This window comes from Pantherophis guttatus, chromosome 7 (genome assembly GCF_059756535.1).
Source record: "Pantherophis guttatus breed Tessera chromosome 7, ASM5975653v1, whole genome shotgun sequence".
In the NCBI taxonomy this organism is placed as follows: Eukaryota; Metazoa; Chordata; class Lepidosauria; order Squamata; family Colubridae; genus Pantherophis; species Pantherophis guttatus.
Genome location: NC_142069.1, coordinates 6,324,821 through 6,351,483, shown reverse-complemented (window position 1 = coordinate 6,351,483; position 26,663 = coordinate 6,324,821). Strand labels below are relative to the sequence as shown.

At 45.2% G+C, this 26,663-nt stretch overlaps 1 protein-coding gene across 2 annotated transcripts in view; it reads right to left on the bottom strand.

Moving 5' to 3' along the window:
* Window positions 1–3,010: 3,010 nt before the first annotated feature.
* The window catches only part of ITIH2 (inter-alpha-trypsin inhibitor heavy chain 2), a 48,155-nt gene continuing 24,502 nt past the window's right edge, over window positions 3,011–26,663 (bottom strand). The window contains exons 12-23 of one of the 2 annotated variants that reach the window (XM_087873589.1): window positions 26,471–26,652; window positions 25,300–25,485; window positions 22,424–22,563; window positions 20,532–20,704; window positions 20,317–20,433; window positions 12,444–12,563; window positions 10,365–10,448; window positions 8,000–8,113; window positions 6,672–6,870; window positions 6,394–6,566; window positions 5,136–5,247; window positions 3,011–3,495 (exon numbers count right to left, since the gene is read on the bottom strand). In XM_087873589.1, coding sequence (XP_087729715.1) covers window positions 3,348–3,495; window positions 5,136–5,247; window positions 6,394–6,566; window positions 6,672–6,870; window positions 8,000–8,113; window positions 10,365–10,448; window positions 12,444–12,563; window positions 20,317–20,433; window positions 20,532–20,704; window positions 22,424–22,563; window positions 25,300–25,485; window positions 26,471–26,652 — 1,748 coding nt within the window. In that variant the 3' untranslated portion in view covers window positions 3,011–3,347. The remainder of the gene's footprint in view (window positions 3,496–5,135; window positions 5,248–6,393; window positions 6,567–6,671; window positions 6,871–7,999; window positions 8,114–10,364; window positions 10,449–12,443; window positions 12,564–20,316; window positions 20,434–20,531; window positions 20,705–22,423; window positions 22,564–25,299; window positions 25,486–26,470; window positions 26,653–26,663) is intronic. The other variant, XM_087873590.1, reaches the window with a different exon arrangement.

Sequence of the window (26,663 nt, the reverse complement as noted above, 5' to 3'; positions counted from 1 at the left end):
TTGGCTCTTTGGCTTTATTTTGGAAGGTAGACTTTGGTTTCTGAAGTCAGACATTAACCTGTATTCCGTTGGAAGTTGGGAATTTACAGAAGTGCTCTTCAAATTAAATTCCAGAGTTCAGAATCTTCGGGTCACACCAAGATGCGGTGTGATGATCAGATGCTTGTCAACAAGCTTTCCACGCCTTGCCTAAAGTTATAAGTTTGAGCAAATTGGAGCCGATTTATATTATTTGATGGTAACAATACTGAGCCCTTGTTTATTGTCATCCCAGCTGTCGTCTTACGACTTCAATTAGCTCAGTTGCTGTTGTGGCCCGTTAGCGGCCTGTGCAGCTGGTAGCTGATTCCGATAGCGAGGAGGCTGGTGTGGTGCTGCGCCAGCAGCCTGTGCAGCTGGTACTTGAGTTGGACAATGAGGAGGCTGGAGAAGATGTGGTGCCAAAGGCAGGGATTCAGCCAGGGCCTTCAGAACCTCCAGAAGTTCCCTTAAGTGAAGAGGACGAAGAGGAGGAGCCTCTTCTCAATGCACGGGTGCGCAGAGCTGCCAAAAGGCAGGAGTGGCTCCTCAGGAGGAGGTCTCCTTGAGAGTAAGGCTTGGGGCTAATTGGCCACTCCCTTAGCCTATTTAAGGAAGGACGACGACTGAGGCAATTTGCAGGGAACAACTTCGTTCACTCTCCTTTGCGTCTTGATCTTAGTTCTCTTATTGGTTTCCTGCAAATTGCTTCTGGGCTTCCTGCCAACCCTAGTAAGATTACGATTATTTATTCTTTGGATTCTTGTAGGCTGTTAAGAAAGTTAATTAACAGCCTTTGTTTGAAAAAGACTGATTTCATTTAGTAAACTAAGGTTTGTACAGACTTTGTGCGTGCTGCGTTCTTTGGGGTCCGTAGCTGGGGCAGAACAGTTACATGTCAGACTTTCAAGCAATGCACCCATAGAAAGTAGAACTCCGAAGCAGGCAAATTCCTCAAAGAACAATTTATTGGAGACGTCATATTGGCACAAGTGGTGAAAGCCGACTCTGAAAGTTCCCGCGGCTTTCACCTAATTAAAAAGTAAAAGTTTCCCCTTTCCCTCCCAAGTCACACTGTCCAATCCAGGTGCTGGCCAGTTGCTCGGTTACTTCACTCCTCCTCTGGCAAGCCACCTCTGAGAATGACCTTGATTCCCACAGGAGAACTTTATTGTTTTGGCTAGAAAACCCCATCTAACTATTTTTTCCCGCTCCCACTGTTGTGTGGCAACCCTGAAGCTTCCAAGATGGCCTCAGCCAGGTTCGTTTCAGCGTTGACATTACAAACTTAGCAGATGTGTTCAGGCAGATGCTGAGCTTCTTTCAACTTTGACTTAACTTTCCTGTCCCATCGTAGGCTGCCAATGCAGAGTGATTGGTTAATTTCAGTGTATTGCTCAAATCCATAAAATGGTTTCATTTAACCAGGTTAAGGGAGTTGTGTGAATTTGCTGACAGGCAGTTTTTTTATTTTTTATTTTTATTTTTATTTGATTTATATGCCGCCCTTCTCCGGAGACTCAGGCCGGCTTACAATGCGTTAAGTAATAGCCTTCATACTTTTGTATATTTATACAAAGTCAGCTTATTGCCCCCCACAAACTGGGTCCTCAATTTACCTACCTTAGAAAGGATGGAAGGCTGAGTCAACCTTGAGCCTGGTGAGATTTGAACTTACAGTAATTGCAGACAGCTGGTGTTAATCACAATGCTATCAGTCTGCTGAGCCACCAGGCCCAGTGCAATGTTTGGGGGAGTCTATATGACCATTTCGTTGTAACAGTAACAAGAGTTTGAAGGGACCTCGGAGGTCATCTAGTCCAACCCCCTGCTCACACAGGAAACCTCAATATTCTACCATTATATGGGTAGAGGTTTGTCATTGTAGGAAAAGAATGGGACCTGTAGTATTTAAATAAGCGCAAGGAGTACTTAACTTACAACCATGCCCGATCCCAGAATTATGGTCCTAAGTCATTGTCCTTAAGTGAGTCAGCATATGACCATGCACAGTTTTATAAATCTCCTTTGTGGCAGCCATTACATGAATGCTGCATTCGTTAAATGAATCCCTTTTATCCAAGGAGTGGTGGGGGTTTTTGTTTATTTATTTTTTTACAGGCAATTTAGAAGTAAGTTACTTCTAAGATAAGATATTTGATTCTACACATATTAACAGCGGCAAGAATTGCGTTCGCACAATACATCACCGGAGGGATTGATCATTCAGAAGATATATGAATGTGCCGAAATGGATAAACTTACCCTAGAATTAAAAGAAAAAGATGATTCGGAATTTTATGCGGTTTGGGAAAAATGGTACGCTTGGATAGATCATAGAAATAAAAATTGGAAATATACATAAGGCTACTGAGGATTAGATATTGAATGTATATAATGTATATATTGTATGGAATGTTGATCCAAAGCATACAAAAATGACACAGTCTGTTGATTATGTACTAGAGTTGCGTAAAGGAAAATTGTAATAAAAATTATTTCAAAACAAAAAAAGAAGAAGTAAGCTAGTTACTTCCAAACTCTGGAAAACCGGCAAAGAAAAGTCCAAAATTGCAGTCATGTGACTTTTGGGAGGCTGCAAACTGGCTTATTAGGTACCCTTTTGTGGGGGTCCGTTGTAACTTCGGACAGCTTCCAAGTGACCCGTCGTAAGTCGAGGACTACCTGTATTCTCTTAAGGACATGTTTAAATGATGGCTAAATCTGTCATTTAAATGTGACCGATAGATGGCAGTGTTTTTCTGCCTCGATTCCCCTGCTTTTGTTTTGTCCAACCTTGGCCACTTTTAAGACCTGTAGACTTCAACTCCCAGAATTCCCCAGCCGGCTGGCTGGCTGGCTGGGGAATTCTGGGAATTGAAGTCCCCAGATGTTAAAAAGTTTTCAAGGTTAGAGACTCCTGGCGCTTAAGGCCTTGTCTGAAAACCCCTCAGGCGCATTAGACAAATGGAACAGAATACAATACCCAGGGGAGAGTTTACTACTTTAATTCCGCTCGGATACACGGTCTTTATACAGTCCGGGAAAAATAAAACAAAATTCCTACGTTTCTCCAGCACCCTTGAGTCACATTTGCTTTCAAATGCAACTCTGCTCGAAAGTGGAATTGTGTTGATTTGCGTTCTACACAAGCAGTCCCAGTGACACAAAGTCCAAAATATCCTTGGCGGAGGGATAATTTTGGGGGGGGTGGAGGGAGAGGAATGTGTTAGGCCGGAGAGACCACGATGAAGCTCTTCCCATTTGCTACAGGAGGAGTTGCGTGGCCGTTTGGACAGTTTCCGTGCCTTGCTTTAAAACCGAGCAATTCAGATGCGCTTCAGGTAGCTGTATAAATTAGGGACAAGGTAATCTCGGTAGTGGCCATCCAGGAACCCCTTGCCGTTGTTATGTACAAACCAACACTGGACATCGGTCCCAAACACACGGTCCGAGCGGTAATCCTTTTGCAGGCCCCTGCAGGAAAATGCAAATGCGCGTAAATCACCATTATGTAATTTTTGGCTTGACCTAAACCAGCGCATCTCGACCGTGGCCATTTGAACCTGCGTGGACTTCCAACTCCCAGAAAACTTGCCACGGTTGAGAAAGGCTTCTCTGAAGTCACGTGGAAGGGTTGGCGTTAGGCCACAAGCTATTAGCAATTGATTTTCATTCTTTTTTTCCCCAAAGGTAGCTAGCCTAGATGCCGACGTGGGCCCGTCTGCTGCCCACTGGCATTGTTTTTGAAGTGTCTTTGGAAGGGAGCCAGTTTGGTCTAGTGGTTAAGGTGCCAGGCTAGAAACAAGGAGACCGGGAGTTCTAATCCAGCCTTAGGCATGAAAGCGAGCTGGATGACTTTGGGCCAAATACTAGGAGATTGTGAGTTCCAGTCCCACCATAGACATGAAAGCCGGCTGGGTGACTTTGGGCCAATCACCAGGAGATAGTGAGTTCTAGTCTAGCTGGGTGACTTTGGGCCAAATACTAGGAGATTGTGAGTTCTAGTCCCACCATAGACATGAAAGCCGGCTGGGTGACTGGACCAAATACCAGGAGATAGTGAGTTCTAGTCCCTCCTTAGGCATAAAAGCCAGCTGGGTGACTTTGGGCCAATCACCAGGAGATAGTGAGTTCTAGTCTAGCTGGTGACTTTGGGCCACTTATCAGGAGATAGTGAGTTCTAGTTTAGATGGGTGACTTTGGGCCAAATACTAGGATGACTGTGAATTCTAGTCCCACTTTAGGCATAAAAGCCAGCTGGGTGACTTTGGGCCAAATACTAGGAGACAGTGAATTCTAGTCCCACCTTAGGCATGAAAGCCAACTGGTCAATCACTAGGAGACTGAATTCTACTGCTATTTTAGAAATGAAAGTCAGCTGGATGGCTTTGGGCCAATCAACCCTGGCCTAACTTCCCTTTTAAATTGTAATTTTTTTTATTTATATGCCGCCCTTCTCCGGAGACTCAGGGCGGCTTACAGTGCGTTAAGCAATAGCCTTCATCCTATTGTATATTTATACAAAGTCAGCTTATTGCCCCCACAAACTGGGTCCTCAATTTACCTACCTTAGAAAGGATGGAAGGCTGAGTCAACCTTGAGCCTTGGAGAGATTCGAACTTACTTTAATGGCAGACAGCTGGTGTTAAATTACAGTGCTTCTGTCTGTTGAGCTAAACCAGGCTCTCAAATTTTAAATTTGTTTTAAAATATTAGGGGTGTTTTAATTTGTTTTGGGCCAAATTATTTAATGGGTTTTTATATTGTCTTTTAAATTTTGTAGTTTGTGTGTTTTATCTTTTTGGCTGTTCACCGCCCTGAGTCCTCCGGGAGTAGGGCAGTATATAAATCCAATAAAATAAAAAAATAATAAAAATAATAAAATCACTCTCTCAAGATGATAGATAGATAGATAGATAGATAGATAGATAGATAGATAGATAGATGATAGACAGACAGACGTTAAACAAATAATAAAATCCACATGATTCCAAGGTCTGTCCAGATTCTGCTAAACTCTTCAACAACTTTCTCTGGGAGTTGTTTCCCAACATACACACACAAAAAAACACAAATGGCAAATGCCAGCTTGTTAAGTGCCTCCGATGCCCTACCGGGTGACGGTCAGCTTATGGCCTTTCACTTCCATGGTAGCATCTGATTTCCCGGGATCTTGTCCTGGTCTTTCATTGTAGATGATCACATCCGGTTCCTGCATGAACTGACCTGGGGAAGAATTTTGTTAAGCGTTGGTGAAGGGGAAACGTGTAGCTGAGATGTTCCCAAGATGTTCAACTTGGAGTCATCCTGAAGAGTCTGTTAGAAGAATTAAGCTATGCTAGACACCAAACTCTGAAGCCCTGCTACTTATTATACATACTACATGTACAGGTGGTCCTCTACTTACAACAGTTCATTCAGTGACCATTCAAAGTTACGACGGCACTGAAAAAAGGTGACTTATGACCATTTTTCACAGTTACAACCTTTGTAGCATCCCCAGGATCATGTGATCAGATGCTTGGCCACTGGTTCATACTTATGACCGTTTCATGTGTCTCGAGGTCATGGGATCCCCTTTTGCGACCTTCTGACAAGCCACGTCAGTGGGGAAGCCAGATTCGCTTAACAACCGTCTTACTAACTTATCAACTGCGGTGGTTCACTTAACAACCGAGGCAAGAAAGGTGGGGAAAAAAGTCACTGAACAACTGTCTCGCTTAGCAACAGAAACGTTGGGCTCAATTGCGGTCATAAGTTGAGGATATATACAGTAGCTTTGAATGGCCACTAAACAAATGGTTGTAAGTTGAGGTCTGTCTATAAATAAATATCTATAATAAATAACAATACGTAAACACTGCATCCCTCTCTGGTGATGTTCTGTATAACCATAGGATATACTCCTTCATCTCCATCGTCCCTATTTTAAGGGATGCTTTCCTGTTTTCTCAGTTACTCCTTCACACGGTGGCTCAGCGACTAAGACGCTGAGCTTGTCGATCGAAAGGTCAGCAGTTCAGCGGTTCGAATCCCTCGTGCCGCGTAACGGAGTGAGCTCCAGTTACTTGTCCCAGCTTTTGCCAACCTAGCAGTTCGAAAGCAGGTAAAAAAATGCAAGTAGAAAAATAGGGACCACTTCTGCTGGGAAGGTAACAGCGTTTCGTGCCCCTTTGGCATTGAGTCATGCCGGCCACATGACCACGGAGATGTCTTTGGACAGTGCTGGCTCTTCGGCTTTGAAATGGAGATGAGCACCGCCCCCTAGAGTCAGGAACGTCTAGCACATATGTTACCTTTACCCTTTACTTGGCTGTCATGCACCCCTAAGTACCCAGACCTATGGAACCGCCTCCTACTCCCAGCCTTTACCAATGAGGCCATGCACACTGGAGGAGAAATTATTTGCCGGAGGGATGTAGATGCCCAAGAAATCCACGTTCACGGGGTGCCTCTTCCAAACCCGATGGAGCAGGACCATAAAGGTCAGATCCCCGTCTACGGTGAGAGTCACGTTGCTTTCTCTCTTGACCGAGACCAGCAACCTGGGAGAGGAAAACAATGGAAGAAGGCCCTGCTTCAAATCAGCCTGCCTGCCGTAGAAGGCTTGTATATTGGCACGGGTGAAAAACCGGAGGCCGTGGTTTTACCTCCTCCGAAGGAGACTTCCTGTCTCTGACCAGGAAAGAGAAGTGGTGGAAGAACCGTCCTTCAAGGTGATCGCCTCGGGGCTGACTTCGACCTTCAGGCCTTTCGCTTCGAAATTAAACCCAATCTTGCCAAAATAGGTGTTGAGTTTGTGATGCAAGAACCTCTTGGCTCCAATGAGTTTCCCGTTAATTGTGATTCCTGGGAGGAGGAGGAGGAGGGGGGGGGAGGAGAAAGAAGGAAGAAAGGAGGACGGGGAGAGGAAGAGGGAGGAGAAAAATAATGACGATGAGGAGGAGGAAGAAGAATAATAGGAAGGGAGGAAGAGAAGGAGAAGGAGAAAGAAGGAAGAAAGGAGGAGGGGGAGAGGAAGAGGGAGGAGAAGAATAATGACGAGGAGGAGGAAGAAGAAGAATAGGAAGGGAGAAAGAGAAGGAGAAGGAGAAAGAAGGAAGAAAGAAGGAAGAAAGAGGGAGGAAGAGGGAGGAGAAGAATAATGAGAATGAGGAGGAGGGAGAAGAATAAGAAAGAATAGGGAGGGAGGGAGGGAGGGAGAGGAGGAGAAAGAAGGAAGAAAGAGGGAGGAGGGGGGAGAAGAATAATAGGAAGGGAGGGAGGAGGAGAAGGAGATAGAAGGAAGAAGGAGGGGGAGGAGGAGGAGGAGGAGAGAGGAGAAGAATAATGAGTGAGGGGAAGGAGGGAGAAGAATAAGAAAGAATAGCAAGGGAGGGAGGGAGGAGGAGGAGGAGAAAGGAAGAAAGGAGGGGGAGGAGGAGGAGGAGGAGGAAGGAGAAGAAGAATGAGAAAGGAGGAGGAGGGAGAAGAATAAGAAAGAATAGCAAGGGAGGGAGGGAGGAGGAGGAGGAGGAGGAGAAAGGAAGAAAGGAGTGGGGAGGAGGAGGGAGGAGAAAAAGAATGAGAAAGGAGGAGGAGGGAGAAGAATAAGAAAGAATAGCAAGGGAGGGAGGGAGGGAGGAGGAGGAGGAGGAGAAAGGAAGAAAGGAGGAGAAAGAAGGAGGAAAGGAGGAAGAGGAGGAGGAGGAGAAGGAAGAAGAAGAAGGAGAAGGAGAAGGAGAAGTTAGGATGCTTATGAAGGATGCTAACCCCATCCATGGTTACTGCTTATGATGTAACCAGAGCTACATCTCCAAGTCTGAGCCTCAGGAGACCTGAGCACTCTATCCCCAACTCAGAGGCTAGGGGCTTCCATCTCAGAGAGATTTTGCTAGCTTTTGACTTGGTTTCACATTTCAGATTGAGAAAACCTTTCCCCCAAGCCTGCTATTGATGTCTCTCAATTAACCCAGAACGGATTGTGCATTTCTCTTACTGGACTCGGCGTCTGAAATTAAATTCAGGATGGCCCCAGGTTGAGAGTCAATATTGAAGCAGATGTTCTTCTGTTGCCTTGGGAGGGTGATGATGAAATGGGGATCGTTGTCCACTGCAATCAAAGACAAAAGGGATGCCTCAAAGAACGCGAAACAGACCTTCCTAAATATATTACATGTCTCTTACATCAGAGGTGGGTTTCAGCAGGTTCTGACCAGTTCTGGCGAACCGGTAGCGGAAATTTTGAGTAGTTCGGAGAACCGGTAGTAAAAATTCTAACTGGCCTCGTCCCCATCTATTCTCTGCCTCCCAAGTCCCAGCTGATCGGGAGGAAATGGGGATTTTGCAGTATCCTTTCCCTGCTACACCCACCAAGCCACACCCACCAAGCCACACCCACAGAACCGGCAGTAAAAAAATTTGAAACCCACCACTGTCTTACATGGGGTATCTGCGGCCAAACGATTTCAGAATGATTGTCCACTCATGCTGGTTTCCGCAAAAGTCAGCAGGATTGGACAATCGATATTCCTCAAAGAACCTGAAGGCAGGACAAGAAGCAACGGGTGGAAACTAATCAAGGAGAGAAGCAACCTAGAACTAAGGAGAAATTTCCTGCCAGTTAGAGCAATTAACCAGCGGAACAACCTGCCTCCAGAAGTTGTGGGTGGAGTTTTTAAAGAAAAGATAGGACAACCATTTGTTCAGGATGGTATAGGGACATGCATGCCGGAAGTGGCACGCAGAGCTATCTCTCCGGACATGCCAGCCGTCGCACATTGGGAGCACCGGAAACCGGAAAAGCAGCTCCCTGGCATACATCTGTGTGCCAGGAAGCTGAGCTTCCGGTTTCCAGCACGCGCATGTGCACCAGCCTTCTAGTCTTTGTGCATGCTTGCATGCCAGAAACTGGAAGACCAGGTGACTGGAACGCATGCACATCAGTGGTGGGTTCCTCCCGGTTCGGTCCGGTTCGGTCGAGCCGGTAGCAGTGACGATATGACGTCACCGAACCGGTTCTCCCCCCCCCACCGACCCACGTTATTCTTACCTTTTATTTGATCCCAACCCCAATCTATTGCTGCCTCCTGAGTCCCAGCTGATGACTAGAGGGAAAAAAACTGTTTAAACTCTTGCCGCGGGGCTTCAAAGGGCCGCCCTACAGCTGATCAGTGTTAAAAGCAAACAAATGAGTCGGGTCGTAAGTGCGAGGACTGGTCGTAGGTGCGAGGACCTTCCAGAAATGACTCTGACCAGCTAGCCACGCCCACCTAGTCACATGACCTCCAAGCCACGCCCACAAAATAAGCCACGCCCACAGAACCGGTAGTAAAAAAAATTAGAACCCACCCCTGATGAGCATGCTGGAAACTGGAAGGTCAGCTTCCCGGCATGTGCATGTACACCAGGGAGCTGCTCTTCCGGTTTCTGTTGCTCTCATATGTGCGCGCCAGAGAGCTGCTCTTCCGGTTTTCGGTGCTCCCCTGCCTGCCCACACTCCCGTATCAGCACTTGGTGCCAAAATGGTTTACCAACAGTGGTGTAGGGTCTCCTGCTCGAGCAGTGATTTGGACTAGGCAAGACCTCCAAAATCCCTTCCAACCCTATTATTCTATGTCCTATATCTGTGATGGCGAACCTATGGCATGCGGAGTCATATCTGCGGGCACGCGAACGTTGCCCTAGCGCATGTGCACCGGCCAGCTGATTTTCGGCTGGGTCCACCCATGCCGCCCCCCCCCTCCAAGGAGTTTCCACGTGGCCCATTTTGGATGCCAGGTAAGTACAGAGCTCGCATGGAGGCTCTGGGAAGGTGTTTTCGGCCTTCAGAGGGCCTCTGCCGTTTTTGCCCTCCCCAGTCTCCAGGAAGGCTTCTGGAGCCTGGGGATGGTGAAAATTGGGCCTGCCAGGCCCACCAGAAGTCAGTGGGCTTGGCTCAAAGTGCCTATATAAGATTCCTTCCTATATAGAGTAAAACATAGAAGGAATGGTGCGATGGCCTAGAGGTGGAGCTCTCGCCTCAGTCAGGTGGAGCTCTCGCCTCACAATCAGGAGCACATTGCTGAGCACATTGTAAGCTGCCCTGAGTCTTCGGAGAAGGGCGGCATATAAATCAAAATTAAAAAAAAAAAAAAAAGGAGGCTGTGAGTTCGATCCTAGGTAGAGGCAGATATTTCTCTCTCTGGGCACAATGAGGATATATCTGCTGAACAAAACTCCCCATTGGCGACAGGAAAGGCATCCGGCCATTAAACACTCTGCTACCTCCATTCATTTGCCCAGACTCCACCCTGCAAGGGATTATGGGATCGTTAAAAGATGATGATAGAGTAAAACATAGAGTAGGCACAATTTTCTTCTACCTGAATGTATTCTCTTGGCGTCATCTGGGTTCTTGGACAAGATGCTGGAATTACCAGGTTTTTGGTGCCCTAAAATGAAAGATCCTGTGGAGGATGAAGACAGTGGATTAAACCTAATGATCTCGCCGGGTTGCAGTCAATTCTTCTGGAGGAAATATAGTTCAGATAAAAATGAGACACGTTTATTCCTGGTTATAAAAATCTTTCTGGCAATGGCGATGTAGTATTTAAACGAAGGGTGTCCAAATTTGCCAACTTCAAGATTTGTGGACTTCAACTCCCAGAATTCCCCAGCCAGCAACACTTTCATGCTTAAGGACTCGAGCTCACAGTTTCCTGGTTTCTAGGCAGTCCTTTAACTACTACTCCAAACTTCCTCTACTTTCTTTTCCTCTAGTTTTATTGTGAACGGATTACGATCTTTAGGAAATGGGATAGATGTGTGCCCTTTACACCTGTCCTCAACGGGGTGGGGGAGGGGGGCAGTATTCAGCCGGTTCGGACTGGTTCTAGCAAACCGGTAGCAGAAATTTTGAGTAGTTCGGAGAACCGGCAAATACCACCTCTGGTTGGCCCTGCCCCTGCCCCTTTCAGGAGTCCCCATGCATTCCCCTGCAGAGGAGAACGGAGCTGGAAAGCTGGTTAGTGGGGTGGAGAGGGAATGGGGATTTTGCAGTATCATTCCCCTGGAGTGAGGTGGATATGGAGATTTTGCAGTATCCTTCCCCTGCCACGCCCACCAAGCCACACTATGCCCACCAAGCACAGAACCGGTAGTAAAAAATGTTGAATCCCACCATTGATGGCGGCAGTGGTGAAATCTAAAATTTGTTACTACCAATTCTGTGGGTGTGGCTTGGTGGGGGGGGCGGGTAATGTGACTGGGTGGGTGTGGCCAACTTTTTTTTTTTTACTTTTAAAACCATTTTTTCTACAACCTCTTCAGCCAAAGAGGTTGTAAAAAAATACTTTTAAAAGCCTCTGACGATGCCAGCTGAGTTGCCTGATCGGCAGAGGCTTTTAAAAGAAAAAAAGCCTCTGCTGATCAGGCAACTCAGCTGGGATCGTCAGAGGCTTTTTTTTTTTTTTTACTTTTAAAAGCATTTTTTCGTGGGAAGAGGTTGTAGAAAAAATGCTTTTAAAAATTAAAAAAAAGCCTCTGACGATCGCGCGGCTCAGCTGGGCATGGGGGAGGGCAGGGATTTTTGCTACTGGTTCTCTGAACCACCCGCCTCTATCACTACCGGATCGGGCAATCCGGTCCAAACCGGGGGCATTTTACCCCTGGATAGGGGGGTATATATCACACATCGGGTACAAGTGTGTTTCAAAAGCAAACTTCTGATGCTTATTCTTTTTCTGAATTTGCAGAGATTTGCATGGCGGGCTGGGGAATCCTGGGAATTGAAATCCACAAGTCTTAAAGTTATCAAAAGTTGGATGCCCTGATTTAGACTCCACTTCTACATCCAGTTACATTACAAAAAAAAATCTTTATCTTTCTATAAACATTCTTTTTCTCTGTCACTTCTAAAAGCGTGTACACAGGTAGTCCTCAACATATGACCACAATTGAGCCCAAACTTTAAGTTGCTAAATGAAACATACATTAAGTGAGTTTTGCCCCAATCTTTCTAGTCTCGTTTGTTAAGTGAATCACTGCAGTTGTTAAATTAGTAATTCGGTTGTTGAGTGAATCATGCTTTCCCAATTGAATTTGCTTGTCAGGAGGTCGCAAAAGGGGATCACGTGACCCTGGGACACTGCAACCGTCATAAATATGAAGCTTCCAAATTTTGATCATGTGACTGTGAGGATGCTGAAACGGTCGTAACTCTGAAAAATAGTCAAAAGTCACTTTTTTTTCATTAAATGAATTGTTGTAAGTCAAGGACTACCTGTATTTTTACAAGCAAGTACCTTTGCTTAATATGCCAATGTTTTGTGCAATATTTCCTGGATGGCAAATTACTTTGGATGTTAGCATACGAGTGGATTTTGATATGTACCTTCCTGGGGAACAAATGAATGGGATTAATTCACATTTGGGAAAAGGGCAGTCAGCTCAACATTCGTTACCTGCATCTATGGCAGAGGTTGGACCCATAATAGCAGGTAAAGGACCTCCAGATTTCTTTGTGGGCTTCGCCCAGGATGGAATGGAGTTGTCTGTTGGTTCTTGGCCAATAACTATGGGCCCTGTTTAGATAAATGGAAACGAATGGGATGAACAATTCATATCAATTAATCAATCAGATTAGAGCTGGACGTTGGAGGTCCTTTTTTTTTTTTTTTTTTAATTTGATTTATATGCCGCCTTTCTCCGGAGACTCAGGGCGGCTTACAATGCGCTAAGCAATAGCCTTCATTCTTTTGTATATTTTATACAAAGTCAGCTTATTGCCCCCACAAACTGGGTCCTCATTTCACCTACCTTAGAAAGGATGGAAGGCTGAGTCAACCTCGAGCCTTGGAGAGATTCGAACCAGCAGAAATTGCAGGCAGCTGTGTTAATAACAGGGTGCACTAAACCACTGTACTATCAAGGCTCTTCTAGTCCAGGGGTGTAAAATTCAATTTCATTGAGGGCCACATCAGGGTTGTGTTTGACCTCGGAGGGCCGGTGGGGAGGTGGGGGGGGGCATAGTCATGGGGTGGGGGCAGTGGTGAAATCTGAACCGGTTTACTACTGGTTCGCTGGCTATGTATGCGTAGTGTGCACAATTCACCAAATGCAAGGTGCGCACACACAGTGCATGCCAAATGGAGGCATGCGGGAAGTAGAACAGCGCGCGAGGGTGGGGTGATCAGCCGTGGCGCACAATCTTTTTTTTTTTACTTTTAAAAGCATTGCTTTTAAAAATAATTTTAAAAAGCCTCTGATGATCGCGCTGCTCAGCTGTGATCGTCAGAGGCTCTTTTTTTTTTTTACCTTTTAAAGGCTTTTTTTTTTTTTTCTACAACCTCTCCGGCCAAACTGATTGTACAAAAAAATGCTTTTAAAAGGCTCTGACGATCCCAGCTGAGTTGCCTGATTGTAAAGCTCTGACGATCCCAGCTGAGCCGCGCGATCCTCAGAGGCTTTTTTTTTTTACTTTTAAAACTCTTCAGCCGAAGAGGTTGTAGAAAAAATGCTTTTAAAAGTAACAACAACAAAAAAAAGCTTCTGAGGATCGCGCGGCTCAGCTGGGCATGTGGGGGGGGGAGAGGGATTTTTGCTATCAGTTCTCCGAACCATCCGCCGCCATCGCTACCGGATCGGGCAATCCGGTCCAAACCGAGAGCATTTCACCCCTGGGTGTGGGGTGGGCAGAGTGCTGCAGGAGGCCTTGGAGGCCGAAAATGGACCACACGGCAGCCGCACACAACCTCCTACACAGCTCGTTTTGCCCAGCAGAGGCATGTGGGTCAGTCCCCTGATATTTGCAGGCTGGGCCTCGGGCCAGATTTTAAGGAACCCCACGGTCCAGATCCAGCCCACGCGCCTTGAGTTTGACACCTCTGTTCTAGTCCAACCCCCTGCACTTAAAAATCTCCAGTGATGTAGCACCCACAACTTCGAAGTTGGAGTCGAAACAAAGTCGATGCGGAAGCCAGATTCACTTAACAGCCAGTTTACCGACTTAACAACTGCAGCAACTCACTTAAGATTTGTGACAAGAAAAGTCGTGAAATGGGGCGGAACTCACTTAGCATCTCTGTCTTGCTTAGCAATGAAAATTTTCCAGAACAATCTAATTAGATTTGCTTTTGTTTTAGCAATGTGAAGGATACTATTATTGCATCAGCAGAAAAAAAAAATTGCTATTATTGCTGTTACTAGGATTGGGGTTACATCAGGGGTGAAATGTAAAATTTGTTACTACCGGTTCTGTGGGCGTGGCTTGGTGGGGGGGTGTAATGTGACTGGGTGGGCGTGGCCAACTTTTTTTTTTTTTTTTTAACTTTTCAAAGCATTTTTTCCTAATGCTTTGAAAAGCCTCTGCCGATCAGGCAACTCAGCTGGGATTGTCAGAGACTTTTCAAAGCATTTTTTTTAACCACCTCTTCGGCCAAGAGGTTGCAGAAAAAAATGCTTTGAAAAGCCTCTGACGATCCCAGCTGAGCTGCGCGATCATCAGAGGCTTTTTTTTTTTTACTTTTAAAAGCATTTTTTTGTGGGAAGAGGTTGTAGAAAAAATGCTTTTAAAAGTAAAAAAAAAAAAGCCTCTGATGATCCTGCGGCTCAGCTGGGCTTGGGGGGTGGGTGGGGCACAGGGATTTTTGCTCCCGGTTCTCCGAACCATCCGCCGCCATCGCTACCGGATCGGGTGATCCGGTCCGAACCGGGAGCATTTCACCCCTGGGTTACATCCACAAGGGGCCAATTGCTAGACCACCGGTGTCCAACCTTGAGGATGTTAAGATGAGTGGACTTCAACTCCCAGAATTCCCCAGCCAGCCATCTTGGCTGGGGAATTCTGGGAATCGAAGTCCACACGTCTTAAAGTCACCACGGTTGAAAAAAAAACTCCAAGCTAGAAATTTTGATCTTGCTAAATTAGGAGAGGACGCGGCTCCCAACAAGCTCTGTGCTTTTCTGAAAGGATGAAAGAAATCCCCAAGGATCTTACTCCCCAAAATAATAATAATAATAATAATAATAATAATAATAATAATAATAATTGGATAATTATAGTTAAATTAAATAATAATAGTAATTGGAGCCCTCGGAGCAATACCCAAAGGGCTACCCCGCTATTTAGAAATTCTAAATTTGCCGGACTTGAACATTTTGACTCTACAAAAAACCACCTTACTCGGAACAGCTTACATCCTCCGACGATACCTTAACAGTTCCTAGGTCCTTGGTTAGGACTCGAGCTGCTGAGCTATTAACCAGCCTCAAAGGCTGTGAATCTCACTAAAGATTAACCAATAAATAATAATAATAATAATAATAATAATAATAATAATAATAATAATAATAAAGCCTTAGGAATGTTCCTGGCAAAAAATCAGCAATTTCTGCCCTTTTTTTCACTCTGAACCTGCATCAAATATCCAAAACGCAAGACATGGCAAAAGCAACCCGTTTCCCTTCTTTGACTTTATCCCTCCCTCATTTACAGGCTAAATGCCAGGCGGGCGGGGGCAAAAAATGATGGATTACAGATTCCTTTGGGTGAAAGCAGAATTACAGCAGATTTGCCAAAGTGACTGATGTCTATTTATAATGTAGTAGCCACTTCCCAGCTCCACTTGACGGCTTTTTTCTTAAATACGCCAAATTTCTTCCCTCGGCTGCCGTTGGCATCGTTCCAAACTACTCTCATAGTTACAGAAAATATATGTTTAAAGAAAGTGATGGTGGAAGGATGGGGAATGAGCTACCTGGGTGGCCCGGATTAAAAGAAAAAGGGGATAAAAAAACCAGCCAAGAAAATAAGCAGTGCTCAAAACTTTACTCCCAGTTCTGGAATGTTGAGTCCAAAATTTCCTTCTTAAGTTCTTAAGTGAGTTTTGCCCCATTGTCCAACCTTTCTTGCCACAGTTGCTGGCTATTGGGGGCGAATCACTCGCCCCCACGGAGAGGGCTCGTAACTTGGGCGTCCTCCTGGACGCACGGCTGTCTTTAGAAGATCATTTGACGGCCGTGGCCAGGGGGGCTTTTTATCAGGTTCGCCTGATACGCCAGTTACGCCCCTTTCTAGATCGGGATTCCCTACGCACGGTCACTCAGGCACTCGTCACTTCCCGCCTGGACTACTGCAACGCTCTCTACATGGGGCTCCCCCTGGGGTGCACCCGGAGGCTCCAGCTGGTCCAGAACGCGGCCGCGCGGGGGATTATGGGGGCGACGAGGCGCTCCCATGTGACACCTCTCCTGCGCGAGCTGCACTGGCTCCCGGTGGTCTTCCGGGTGCGCTTCAAGGTGTTGGTGACCACCTTTAAAGCGCTCCATGGCTTAGGGCCGGGGTATTTACGAGACCGCCTTCTGCCACCAATAGCCTCCCACCGGCCAGTACGCTTGCACAGAGTGGGCCTCCTCAGGGTGCCGTCCGCCAGACAATGTCGGCTGGCGACCCCCAGGGGGAGAGCCTTCTCTGTGGTGGCGCCCTCCCTCCCCCCAGAGATACGTACAATAACAGACCTCCGGATTTTTCGTCGGGCCCTGAAAACCTATTTATTTCAACTAGCTGGGCTGGCTTGAGTTAAATTTTAAATTGATTTTAAATTGGATTGTTTTAATTTACGGCCAAAATATTTAATTATTTTAAACTGTTTTTTAAATTTTGTATGTTCTGTTTTTTACTTCGGCTGTTCACCGCCCTGAGTCCTATTTGGAGAAGGGCGGTATAGAAATGGAAACAAATAAATAAATAAATAAATAAATAAATAAATAAATAAATAAATAAATAAATAAACGAATCACTGCAGTGGTATAGTTGGTCACACAGCCATTAAATGAATCGGGCTTTCCCCCGTTGACTTTGCTTGTCGGAAGGTCGCAAAAGGGGATCACATGACCCTCCCCGGGACACTGCAAACGTCGTAAATATGAGTCAATCGGCAACTGTCCGAATTTTGATCACGTGACCACGAGGAGGCTGCAACAACGGTCATTAATGTGAAAAACGGTCATAAGTCACTTTTTTTCAGTGACGTTGTGACTTTGAATGGTCGCTAAACAAACGTTTGTAAGTCAAGGATGACCTGTAATTAATAGAAGACCGTTAAAAATTTGTGGTCTTAAGTTGAGGACTATCTGTATACAAGATAGAACAGAACAGAACAGAACAGAACAGAACAGAACAGAATAGAATATGGAATGAATAGAGAATGGAATGGAATGGAATTCTTCATTGGCCAAGTGTGACTGGACACACAAGGATTTTGTCTTCAGTGTATAAGCTCTCAGTGTGCATAAAATAAAAGAAATGGAATGGAATGGAATGGAGTAGAATAGAGTAGAGTAGAGTAGAGTAGAGTAGAGTAGAGTAGAGTAGAGTAGAGTAGAGTAGAGTAGAATAGAATAGAATAGAATAGAATAGAATAGAATAGAATAGAATAGAATAGAATAGAATTCTTCATTGGCCAAGTGTGATTGGACACACAAGGAATTTGTCTTCCGTGTATAAGCTCTCAGTGTACATAAGGAGAATAAAATACATTCATCAAGAATAAAAAGATACAACATTTAGTGATAGTCATAGGTTACTAATAAACTATCAAATCATACTAGGAAACAAATAAAAATAATATAAATCATAAAAATACAAGCAACATGGTTATAGTCATAAGTGGGAAGAGATAGATACTAGTAAGGAAGAGAAGAATAATCGTAATATAGTCTTAGTAAATTATTTGATAGTGTTGTGGGAATTAGTTGTTAAGCAGAGTGATGGCATTCGGGGAAAAACAGGACACCACGCATTCACACTTGGTCCTCTGTTCAATCACAACTCACAAGGAGGAGATTAACAAACGGCCCACTTTGTTGTTGTGTGTCATAAATGAGCCTTGGCTTACGTACTTATAAGGGTCTTAACTTCACTTAATTTATTATTCCTCTGCTTTTTTCTAACCAGGATATCAGCACTTCAAGCTGCATTTACTCTAGTGCTGACATAAGAAGGAGAAGCGGAGGCATCTAGAAAGGGACGTTTGATTTTTCACCTACTTATTTTCCCTGGAGATAATATCCCCTAGGAGATGGGATGGGAGGGGGGAAATTTCTTTGAGCTAGAGCAGTAGATTAGAGGTAGAGTGACTTGGAAGATGGCCAATGAATGCAGAGGAGTGGGGAACGGAAAGGGAGCGTTTTGGGTCAGGAAGTCAGTGTTGGCTACGATGGAGTCGGAGTTAGAATGTTGTGCTTAATAAAGGGAGTTTTTCATCAAAGACTTTGTTTGAAATGCAATTTATTTGAGACGACCTTGAAACCTGACACAGAGCACAGTGAGGAGCAGCTTAAGGGTTGTCCTGTAAACACGCCTTACAGTACATAAAATCAGACAGGCTGGGGTTTTTTTTAATTGTAATAATAATTAGCCCAATGAAAAGTGTGTGGGGGGGGCTATTTTTGAGTGCGGAGGGCTCTGGAGGCATAATTTCTCTTATATGGATCAGTGATGTGAATAAGCAGTAGGGAAACCTAAGTCTAGGAAAAAAGTTAGAATAAACACCGAGTTTTTCGATACAGGACGATTGTAAGAAGCGGGGCAAGTAGACAATCCCTGGAAGAGAGGAAGTTTGGCCTAGTGGCTAAAGCACCCAGGAGACTGTGAATTCTAGTTCCATTTCAGGTATCAAAGCCGGCTGGGTAACTTTGGGCCAATCACCAGGAGACTTTGAGTTCTAATCCCGCCTTAGGCAACAAAGCCAACTAGGTAACTTTGGGCCAATCACCAGGAGATGGTGAGTTCTAGTCCCGCTTTTAGGTGTGAAAGCCAACTGGGCAACTTTGGGCCAAACACCAGGAGATGGTGAGTTCTAGTCCCGCTTTTAGGTATGAAAGCCAACTGGGTAACTTTGGGCCAATCACTAGGAGATGGTGAGTTCTAGTCCTGCTTTTAGTTATGAAAGTCAACTGCATAACTTTGGCCAATCACTAGGAGATGGTGAGTTCTAGTCCCGCCTTAGACATGAAAGCCAGCTGGGTGACTTTGGGCCAATCACCAGGCGACTGTGAGTTCTAGTGCTGCTTTAGTCATGAAAGCTGTCTGGATAACTTTGGGCCAGTCACACTCTCTCAGCCCAAGCCACTCACAGGGTTGTTGTTGTGTGGAAAACAGGAGTATTAGATACGTTCACCATCTTGAAAATATTTTATTAAAAATAAGGAAGGCAAGACATAAATAGATAAATATATTCCCCGCAAGGTAATCAATCAGCTTAAGAAAGATGGGTATGGTTACAACACCGATGTTGGTATAACATCCCTTAACTTGGTTACTGAATTAACACAATTAGAGGATTCTGCAATACATGGAATCCTAAACTAACCAAACAAGCCAGGTTCACAAACATGGCGAGCAAAACAAATAAACCAACAATAAACAGATAACCAAACTCAACCCGCCTTCCTTCCAACCAGCTGGGTGACTGGCCCAATCACCCGGCAACTGTGAGTTCTAGTGCTGCTTTAGTCATTGGTCATTATCTTGCCTCTTGCTTCTGATTAGCCACTATCTAACAACCCCACTCCCTTCTAGCACTGATGATGTTCCCTAGTTAGGTAATGAAACATCTGCCAGCAAACCACCAAGCTCAGAGATTCCCTGAGGATCCCAGACTTCTCTTGGTTCCTAAATTCACCAATGTTCGGTGCTCACGAATCACACGCTAAACAAAACAGGCTAGCTTCACACTTCCTGCAAAGCCACAAAAGCCCACATTGGAGGGTTAAGCCAGGGATGGGATTCAGCTGGTTTGCCCCAGTTCGGGCGAACCGAATGTTAATTTTAATCTGGTTCACCGAACCGGTTGTTCCAAGGACTGGCTGACCCCGCCCATCCTGCCCTTCCCCTCCAAGGAGTCTCCACGTGGCCCGTTTTGGATGCCAGGTAAGTGCAGGGCGCGCACAGAGGATCTGGGAGGGCGAAAAACGGGCCTACCGGAAGTCCGGAAATGGGCCTGTTTCGGGCCTCCGGTGCCTGGGGAGGCGGTTTTCACCCTCCTGGAGGCTCCAGGAAAGCTTCTGGAGCCTGGGGAGGGTGAAAAACAGGCCTATCGGAAGTACCGGAAGTCTGGAAATGGGTTCATTTCCTGCCTCCGGAGGGTTCGCGAAGCGAACCAGTTGTTACAACCGGTTTGTTTGTTTTGTTTTATTTGATTTGTGAATCCCACCACTGGTTAAGATTAATATATTATGTCAAAACAGTCAGTGGGTCTCTCCCTGTTCTGATGAAACATGTGGAGAGAACCCCACCAATGAACAGGATGAGAAGATGGATGGAGCATCTTTTACCTGTATGTACAGCTGCTGCAGTTGGACCCATAAGTGCTGATTGTGGGTCTTTGGAGCCGTGCCGAGACCAAGCAGGGATGGGCTTCTCGGGCTTGGGCTGTCCAATGGTTAGAGCACCTGTTTCGACGCAGGGGGGGGAGAAAAGACATGTATTATAATGAACTTCAATTGCTTCCATCCATCTCACATCTGGACGGGGACAGGTAGAAGGTCACCTGGGCAACAGGCTCTCTTGCGGTCCTGAGGGGAGTCGGCTAGCATCATCTCATCCCCATCTGGGCTCTCAATGAGCATAGCTGTGTAGGGGGTCACAATGTGATGATCCAGCGACATTTGCAAAATGGCCTTGGTGATGTTCCTTTTCACGGCCGCAGAAGGAGCCACGTTTCTAGGCGGCATTCAAAAACAAAAGCAAAGGACCACTTAACGACTGCTTAACTCACTCGACAACTCTAGTTTTTATTTTTTATTTTTTTATTTCAATTTGATTTATATGCTGCCCTTCTCCGGAGACTCAGGGCGGCTTACAATGCGTTAAGCAATAGCCTTCATCCTTTTGTATATTTATACAAAGTCAGCTTATTGCCCCCACAAACTGGGTCCTCATTTAACCTACCTTAGAAAGGATGGAAGGCTGAGTCAACCTTGAGCCTTGGCGAGATTCGAACCTGCAGTAATTGCAGGCATCTGGTCTTAATAACCAGCTTAATAACAGGGTGCCTTAGACCACTGTACTACCAAGACTCTTAGTGATTCCCTTAACAACCCTGGCTCAAAAGCTTGTAAGATTTGGCGTGACTCACTAAACAATCCCCTTGCTTAGCGACGGGAATTTTGGTCCCCACTGAAGTTAGAAATGATAGAAAATATTTGTAGGTCAGGTAGTAGATGTTGGCGGGGGTTTGTTCAGCAGGCTTGCTGAATAGCTTCTGAAAGTTTTGTCACCAGGCTAGGTGAAATCCTCAGCAGGACATCGGTTGAAGGGTCTTGTTTTGGTTTTTCTCCGCTTTTATTGATCTCATGTGGTCCTGTGGTCGGTGGATTGTGTGACCAGCTGGTCATGCCACGTGGCATGTTGTTATTACAGATTAACAGAGTTAATGGTTAATCAGAGTTAACCAGGGTTCTAATTTTTTTTACTACAGGTTCTGTGGGCATGGCTTATTTTGTGGGCGTGGCTTTGGGGGGGGTAATGTGACTGGGTGGGCGTGGCCAACTTTTTTTTTTTAACTTTTAAAAGCATTTTTTCTACAACCTTAAGAGGTTGCAGAAAAAATTGCTTTTAGAAGCCTCTGACGATCAGGCAAATCTGCTGGGATCGCCAGAGGCTTTTAAAGGGATTTTTTTTCCCTACAACCTCTTCGGCTGAGGAGGTTGTAGAAAAAAATGCCTTTAAAAGCCTCTGACGATCCCAGCTGAGCCGCGCGATCATCAGAGGCTTTTTTTTTAACTTTTAAAAGCATTTTTTCAGCCGAAGAGGTTGTAGAAAAAATGCTTTTAAAAGTAAAAAAAAAAGCCTCTGATGATCGCGCGGCTCAGCTGGGCATGCGGGGGCCCCGCAGGGATTTTTGCTACCGGTTCTCCGAACCACCCACCGCTATTGCTACCGGTCCGAACCGGGAGCATTTCACACCTGATGCGGAGCCTTCTTGGAACTGGTGAAAGGACTGTGTTGTAGACTGGAGATAGATGATGTCGTATCCCTTCCCTTCTGTTGAGAGCTGTTCAATTTTGACATAGATGGCCTCTTTTACTCCTCTTCCAAACCAGCGGTCCTCTCTGTCCAAAATGTGGACTTTTCTGTCTTCAAAAGAGCGGCCTTTGTCTTTTAAATGCAGATGGACCGGTGAACCTAGTTCTGATGGTTTGTCCTCCTATCCTCCTATGCAGCTGTCTGCAAGGAGTATAAATCCTTCCATTCCCCACCATCCAGTCAAATCTGGAGAAGCTTCTTGGATGAGGAGTGAAATGTCTTCAAAGAAAAACCAGAAAGTCCACTTGCCTCTTGAAAAAAGCACCTTTGGGACAACATGACTTGGATGACTGAGAATCTCCATAGACATGTTCTCCCAGGTTCCTTCTAACCAACTCAGTCTTCCCTTCTTACCTTTCAGCCATGAGTTGGTTGACAGTCAGGTAGGCCCACAACTTTTCCGTGAATTTGGGATCGGCGTGCTTATCCTTGTACAGGAACTCATCCAAACCCTCAACATCTGCCAGGGTCTCCAAGATTAACTGCGCATTGGACTGATTGACAAAACCAAACCAAACAGAGAAATAAGCCATGTTATCAACTAGCAAAGCCAACTTCAATATTTCGGGCTTCTTAACTCAATGGATTAATAATATTATTATTTTTTTATGCTTTAAAGAAAGTTTTAAAATGTTTAACTTAGAATTTTACAAGGGAGTAACGTTGAACAATCAGAAATTGGCAAGTGGTTTATGTATGACCAAAGAGGATAAATGTTTAATTTAGAATTTCATTAGGGAGTAATGCTGAAAAAGAAGGTATGGAAAGGATTTTAGTAATAAATGTGAAATGTGATAAGAGAATTTATAAAAGGAAGGTTGATGAATAATTTTTAAAAGGGGAGTTAAAGTGCGTGAGGGAGTTTTGAATCTTGTAGTAAGTTAGCATATTTTAGCTTATGTTTGTTAAATGTTATACCCTGTTTTTGCTCTGGGAAGTCGGGGGGGGAGTGCGGGGAGAGGGGGTTGAAGGTTTTGTGGGGATAAAATTGTCAAAAAATTATTAATAAAATAAAAAGATAGATAAATGTATTAATAGAGAAGTAAGAAATGTGGGGGAAATGTCATAATAAATGAAATGATAATATCAAGATATGACAAATATTGGAGGAGTAAGAACAAGACATAAAAGAGGTACTTAGATGATACACTGAATGATTGATTATGTATTGTTTGTTTGTTTGTAAAATAAAAAAACTTTTTTTAATAAAAAAAAAATATTTCAGGCTTCTCACAGTCCACTTAAATGGTCACAGGTAGTCCTCGACTTGTGAATCACAACTGAGCCCAAAAACTTCTGTTGTTATGCGAGACATTGGTTAAGTTTTGACTCATTTTAGGACTTTTCCTGCCACAGTTGTTAAGTGAATCCCTGCAGTTGTTAAGTCAATCTCACAGTTGTTAAGTGAGTCTGGCTTCCCCACCGACTTTGTTTGTGAGAAGGTCACAAAAGGAGATCACATCACGTGATCCCAGGACACTGCAACCGTCCTAGAGACATGCCAGTTGCCAAGTGTCTGGATTTTGATCATGTGACCATGAGGATGTTCCAATGGTCATAAGTGTGAAAAATGGTCATAAGTCAGTTTTTTTCAGTATCATTGTAACTTTGAACAGTCACCAAATGGTTGCGAGTAGAGGACAACCTGAAGTGTACTAGATTTTCCTGGAATCTCTCATCCAAGTTCTAACCTTGCTTAACATTTCATGATCAGTCAAGATAAACTTGTTTCTGTCACCTAGGTGGGTTATCTCTAGCTAGAGGAAAAATATCAGGAGAAGGACATTCAATCAATCAATCAATCAATCAATCAATCAACCAGAATAGAGCTGGAAGGGACATTGGAGGTCTTTTAGTCCAACCCCCTGCTCAAACAGGAAACCCTATGTCAGCACTTCAACCTGCATTTACTTTAGTGCTGACATAAGAAGGAGAAGAGGGGGCAGCTGGCAAGAGGATGCTTGACTTTTCACCTACTTATTTTCCCTGAAGATAATATCCCCTAAGAGATGAGATGGGAGGGGGGGACATTCCTGGTAGCTGAAATAGTAGATATGGGGAAAGTGATTTGGAAGATGGCCAATGAGACGCAGAGAATTGGGGAACGGAAAGGGAAGGTTTGGGGTCAGGAAGTCAGTGTTGGCTACACCACAATCGGGGTCAGATTGTCATGCTTAATAAAATGAAAGATTTCGTCAAAGACTATTTGTTTGGAAATGCAATTTATTTTATTTGAGATGACATCGAAACCTGACACCCTATACCAGTGATGGCGAACCTTTTTGCCCTCATGTGCCAAAAGCAGGGGGAGGGGAGGTCACGTGCGCCTATGTGCCCTCACCCATAATTCAATCCCCCCCGCGCCCGCCCGCCCCCCCCCCGCATGCATCCGTGACCTTCCCGCACTCCCCTGCTTTTGGCATGCGATGGCAAAAAGTTTACCAGTGGGCCCAGTAGGCCCATTTTTCGCCCTGCCCAGGCTCTAGAGGCTTTCTTGGACCCTGTGGAGGGCAAAAATGGCCTTCCCCACCCACCCGAGACCCTTTTTTAGGCCAGAAATGGCCCATTTCCCGACTTCCGGTGGGACCAGAAGGCCCGTTTTTCGCTCTTCCCAGGCTCCAGAGGCTTTCTTGGAGCCTGGGGAAGGCAAAAACAGCCTCCCACTCCCCCGAGACCCATTTCCCTACTTCCGGGTGGGACCGGAAGGCCTGAAAATCAACTGGCCGGCATGCGCATGCGCGCTGGAGCTGAGTTAGAGCAACGCTCACGTGCCCACAGATATGGCTCCTATCACAGCCCTATACCATTTCAGACAGGTGGCTGTCCAGTCTCTTCTTTAAAACCTCCAGTGATGAAGCACCCACAACTTGAAGGCAAGGTGTTCCTCTGGTTAATTGTTCTAACTGTCAGGAAATTTCTCCTCAGTTCTAAGTTGCTTCTCTCCTTGATGAGTTTCCACCCATTGCTTCTTGTCCTGCCTTCGGGTGCTTTGGAGAATAGCTTGACTCCCTCTTCTTTGTGGCAGCCCCTGAGATATTGGAACACTGCTATCACGTCTCCCCTGGTCCTTCTTTTCATTAAACTAGACATACCCAGTTCCTGCAACCGTCCTTCATATTGCATACAATCTCTTTCGGTCCGGAAGACTCACAATTTCTTCATAAAAGCTTGAGAAAATTCCCGCCATTTTACAAGCTCATCATTTTTGGTTACTATCAGTGTGGACTTACCGCTGTGGCTGTTACCATGCTCTGCAAATGCTGCACATTTTCAGTGTCAACTTTTCCCGACACCACAATCTCGGATCCTCCAAAATAATGTTGGAAGCTGCTCTGGGTTACGTCAGACACCAAGCCTTCCGGATAGTTGAAGTCCAGTTTTTTGAGAAGCGGGGTAGAAACCTGGTTGTAGAATTTCTGCAAATTCAGGGGGGAAAAAGGTGCTAGACTTTTACTTTTGAAAGAGTCTTGTGGCCGATGTGTGATATACATCCTTTGTTGAGCACAGGTGTAAAGGGCACATATATATCCCATTGTCTAAGGATTATAATTGGGGTGAAATCCAACAGGTTCTGACAGGTTCTGGAGAACCAGTAGCGGAAATTTTGAGTAATTCGGAGAACCAGCAAATACCACCTCTGACTGGCCCCAGAATGGGGTGGGAATGGAGATTTTGCAGTATCCTATCCCCAGGAGTGGGGAGGGAATGGGGATTTTGCAGTATCCTTCCTCTGAAGTGGGGTGGGAATGGAGATTTTATAATATCCTTCTCCCCTGGAGTGGGGAGGGAATGGGGATTTTGCAGTATCCTTCCCCTGGAGTGGGGTGGGAATGGGGATTTTGCAGTATCCTTCCCCTGCCATGCTCACCAAGCCACACCCACCAAGCCACACCACGCCCACCAAGCCACGCCCACAGAACCGGTAGTAAAAAAACTGGGATTTCACCGCCGATTATAATCCATTCACAATAAAAATAGAATGAAAAAAAGTAGAACAAGTTTGGAGTAGTGGGTAAAGTACCATCTAGAAACCAGGAGATGGTGAGTTCTAGTCCCACCTTAGGCATGAAAGCCAGCTGGGTGACTTTCATGCCTAAAATGGGACTAAAATTTATTATTTCCTGGTGATTGACCCAGCGTGATCCAGAGTGATCCATACCTAAGGTTGGACTAGAACTCATTGCCCGAACCGGTGTGAACCGGTAGCATTTCACCCCTGATACAGATCTGTAATGGGAGAAAGCCGCCAAGGCGTAAAGATAAACGGCGTTTTGAACTGAGAAACAGCATGGCTTATGTTTGTGGTTTGGAAAAAAAGCCTTTCAAAAGTCAGAAGAACGCGTCGGGTTAGGATTTCTCCTTCCCTTCTCCCTTCCTTTACTCTACAGATGAGAAAGTCACCTTCATTTGGGAAGAGGTCTCTTGATTCCCGAAGATCCTTTGTGCGGCCCCGTTGTTTTCAGTCGCCAACCTCTTCAGAAAATCATAGTCCACATCAAAGCCGATTCCGAGACAGAACAAAGAGATATCATCCCGGTTATGCTTCTTCACATTTTTCTGAATCGTTGGCAGTTTCAGTTCTCCTGATAGGAAG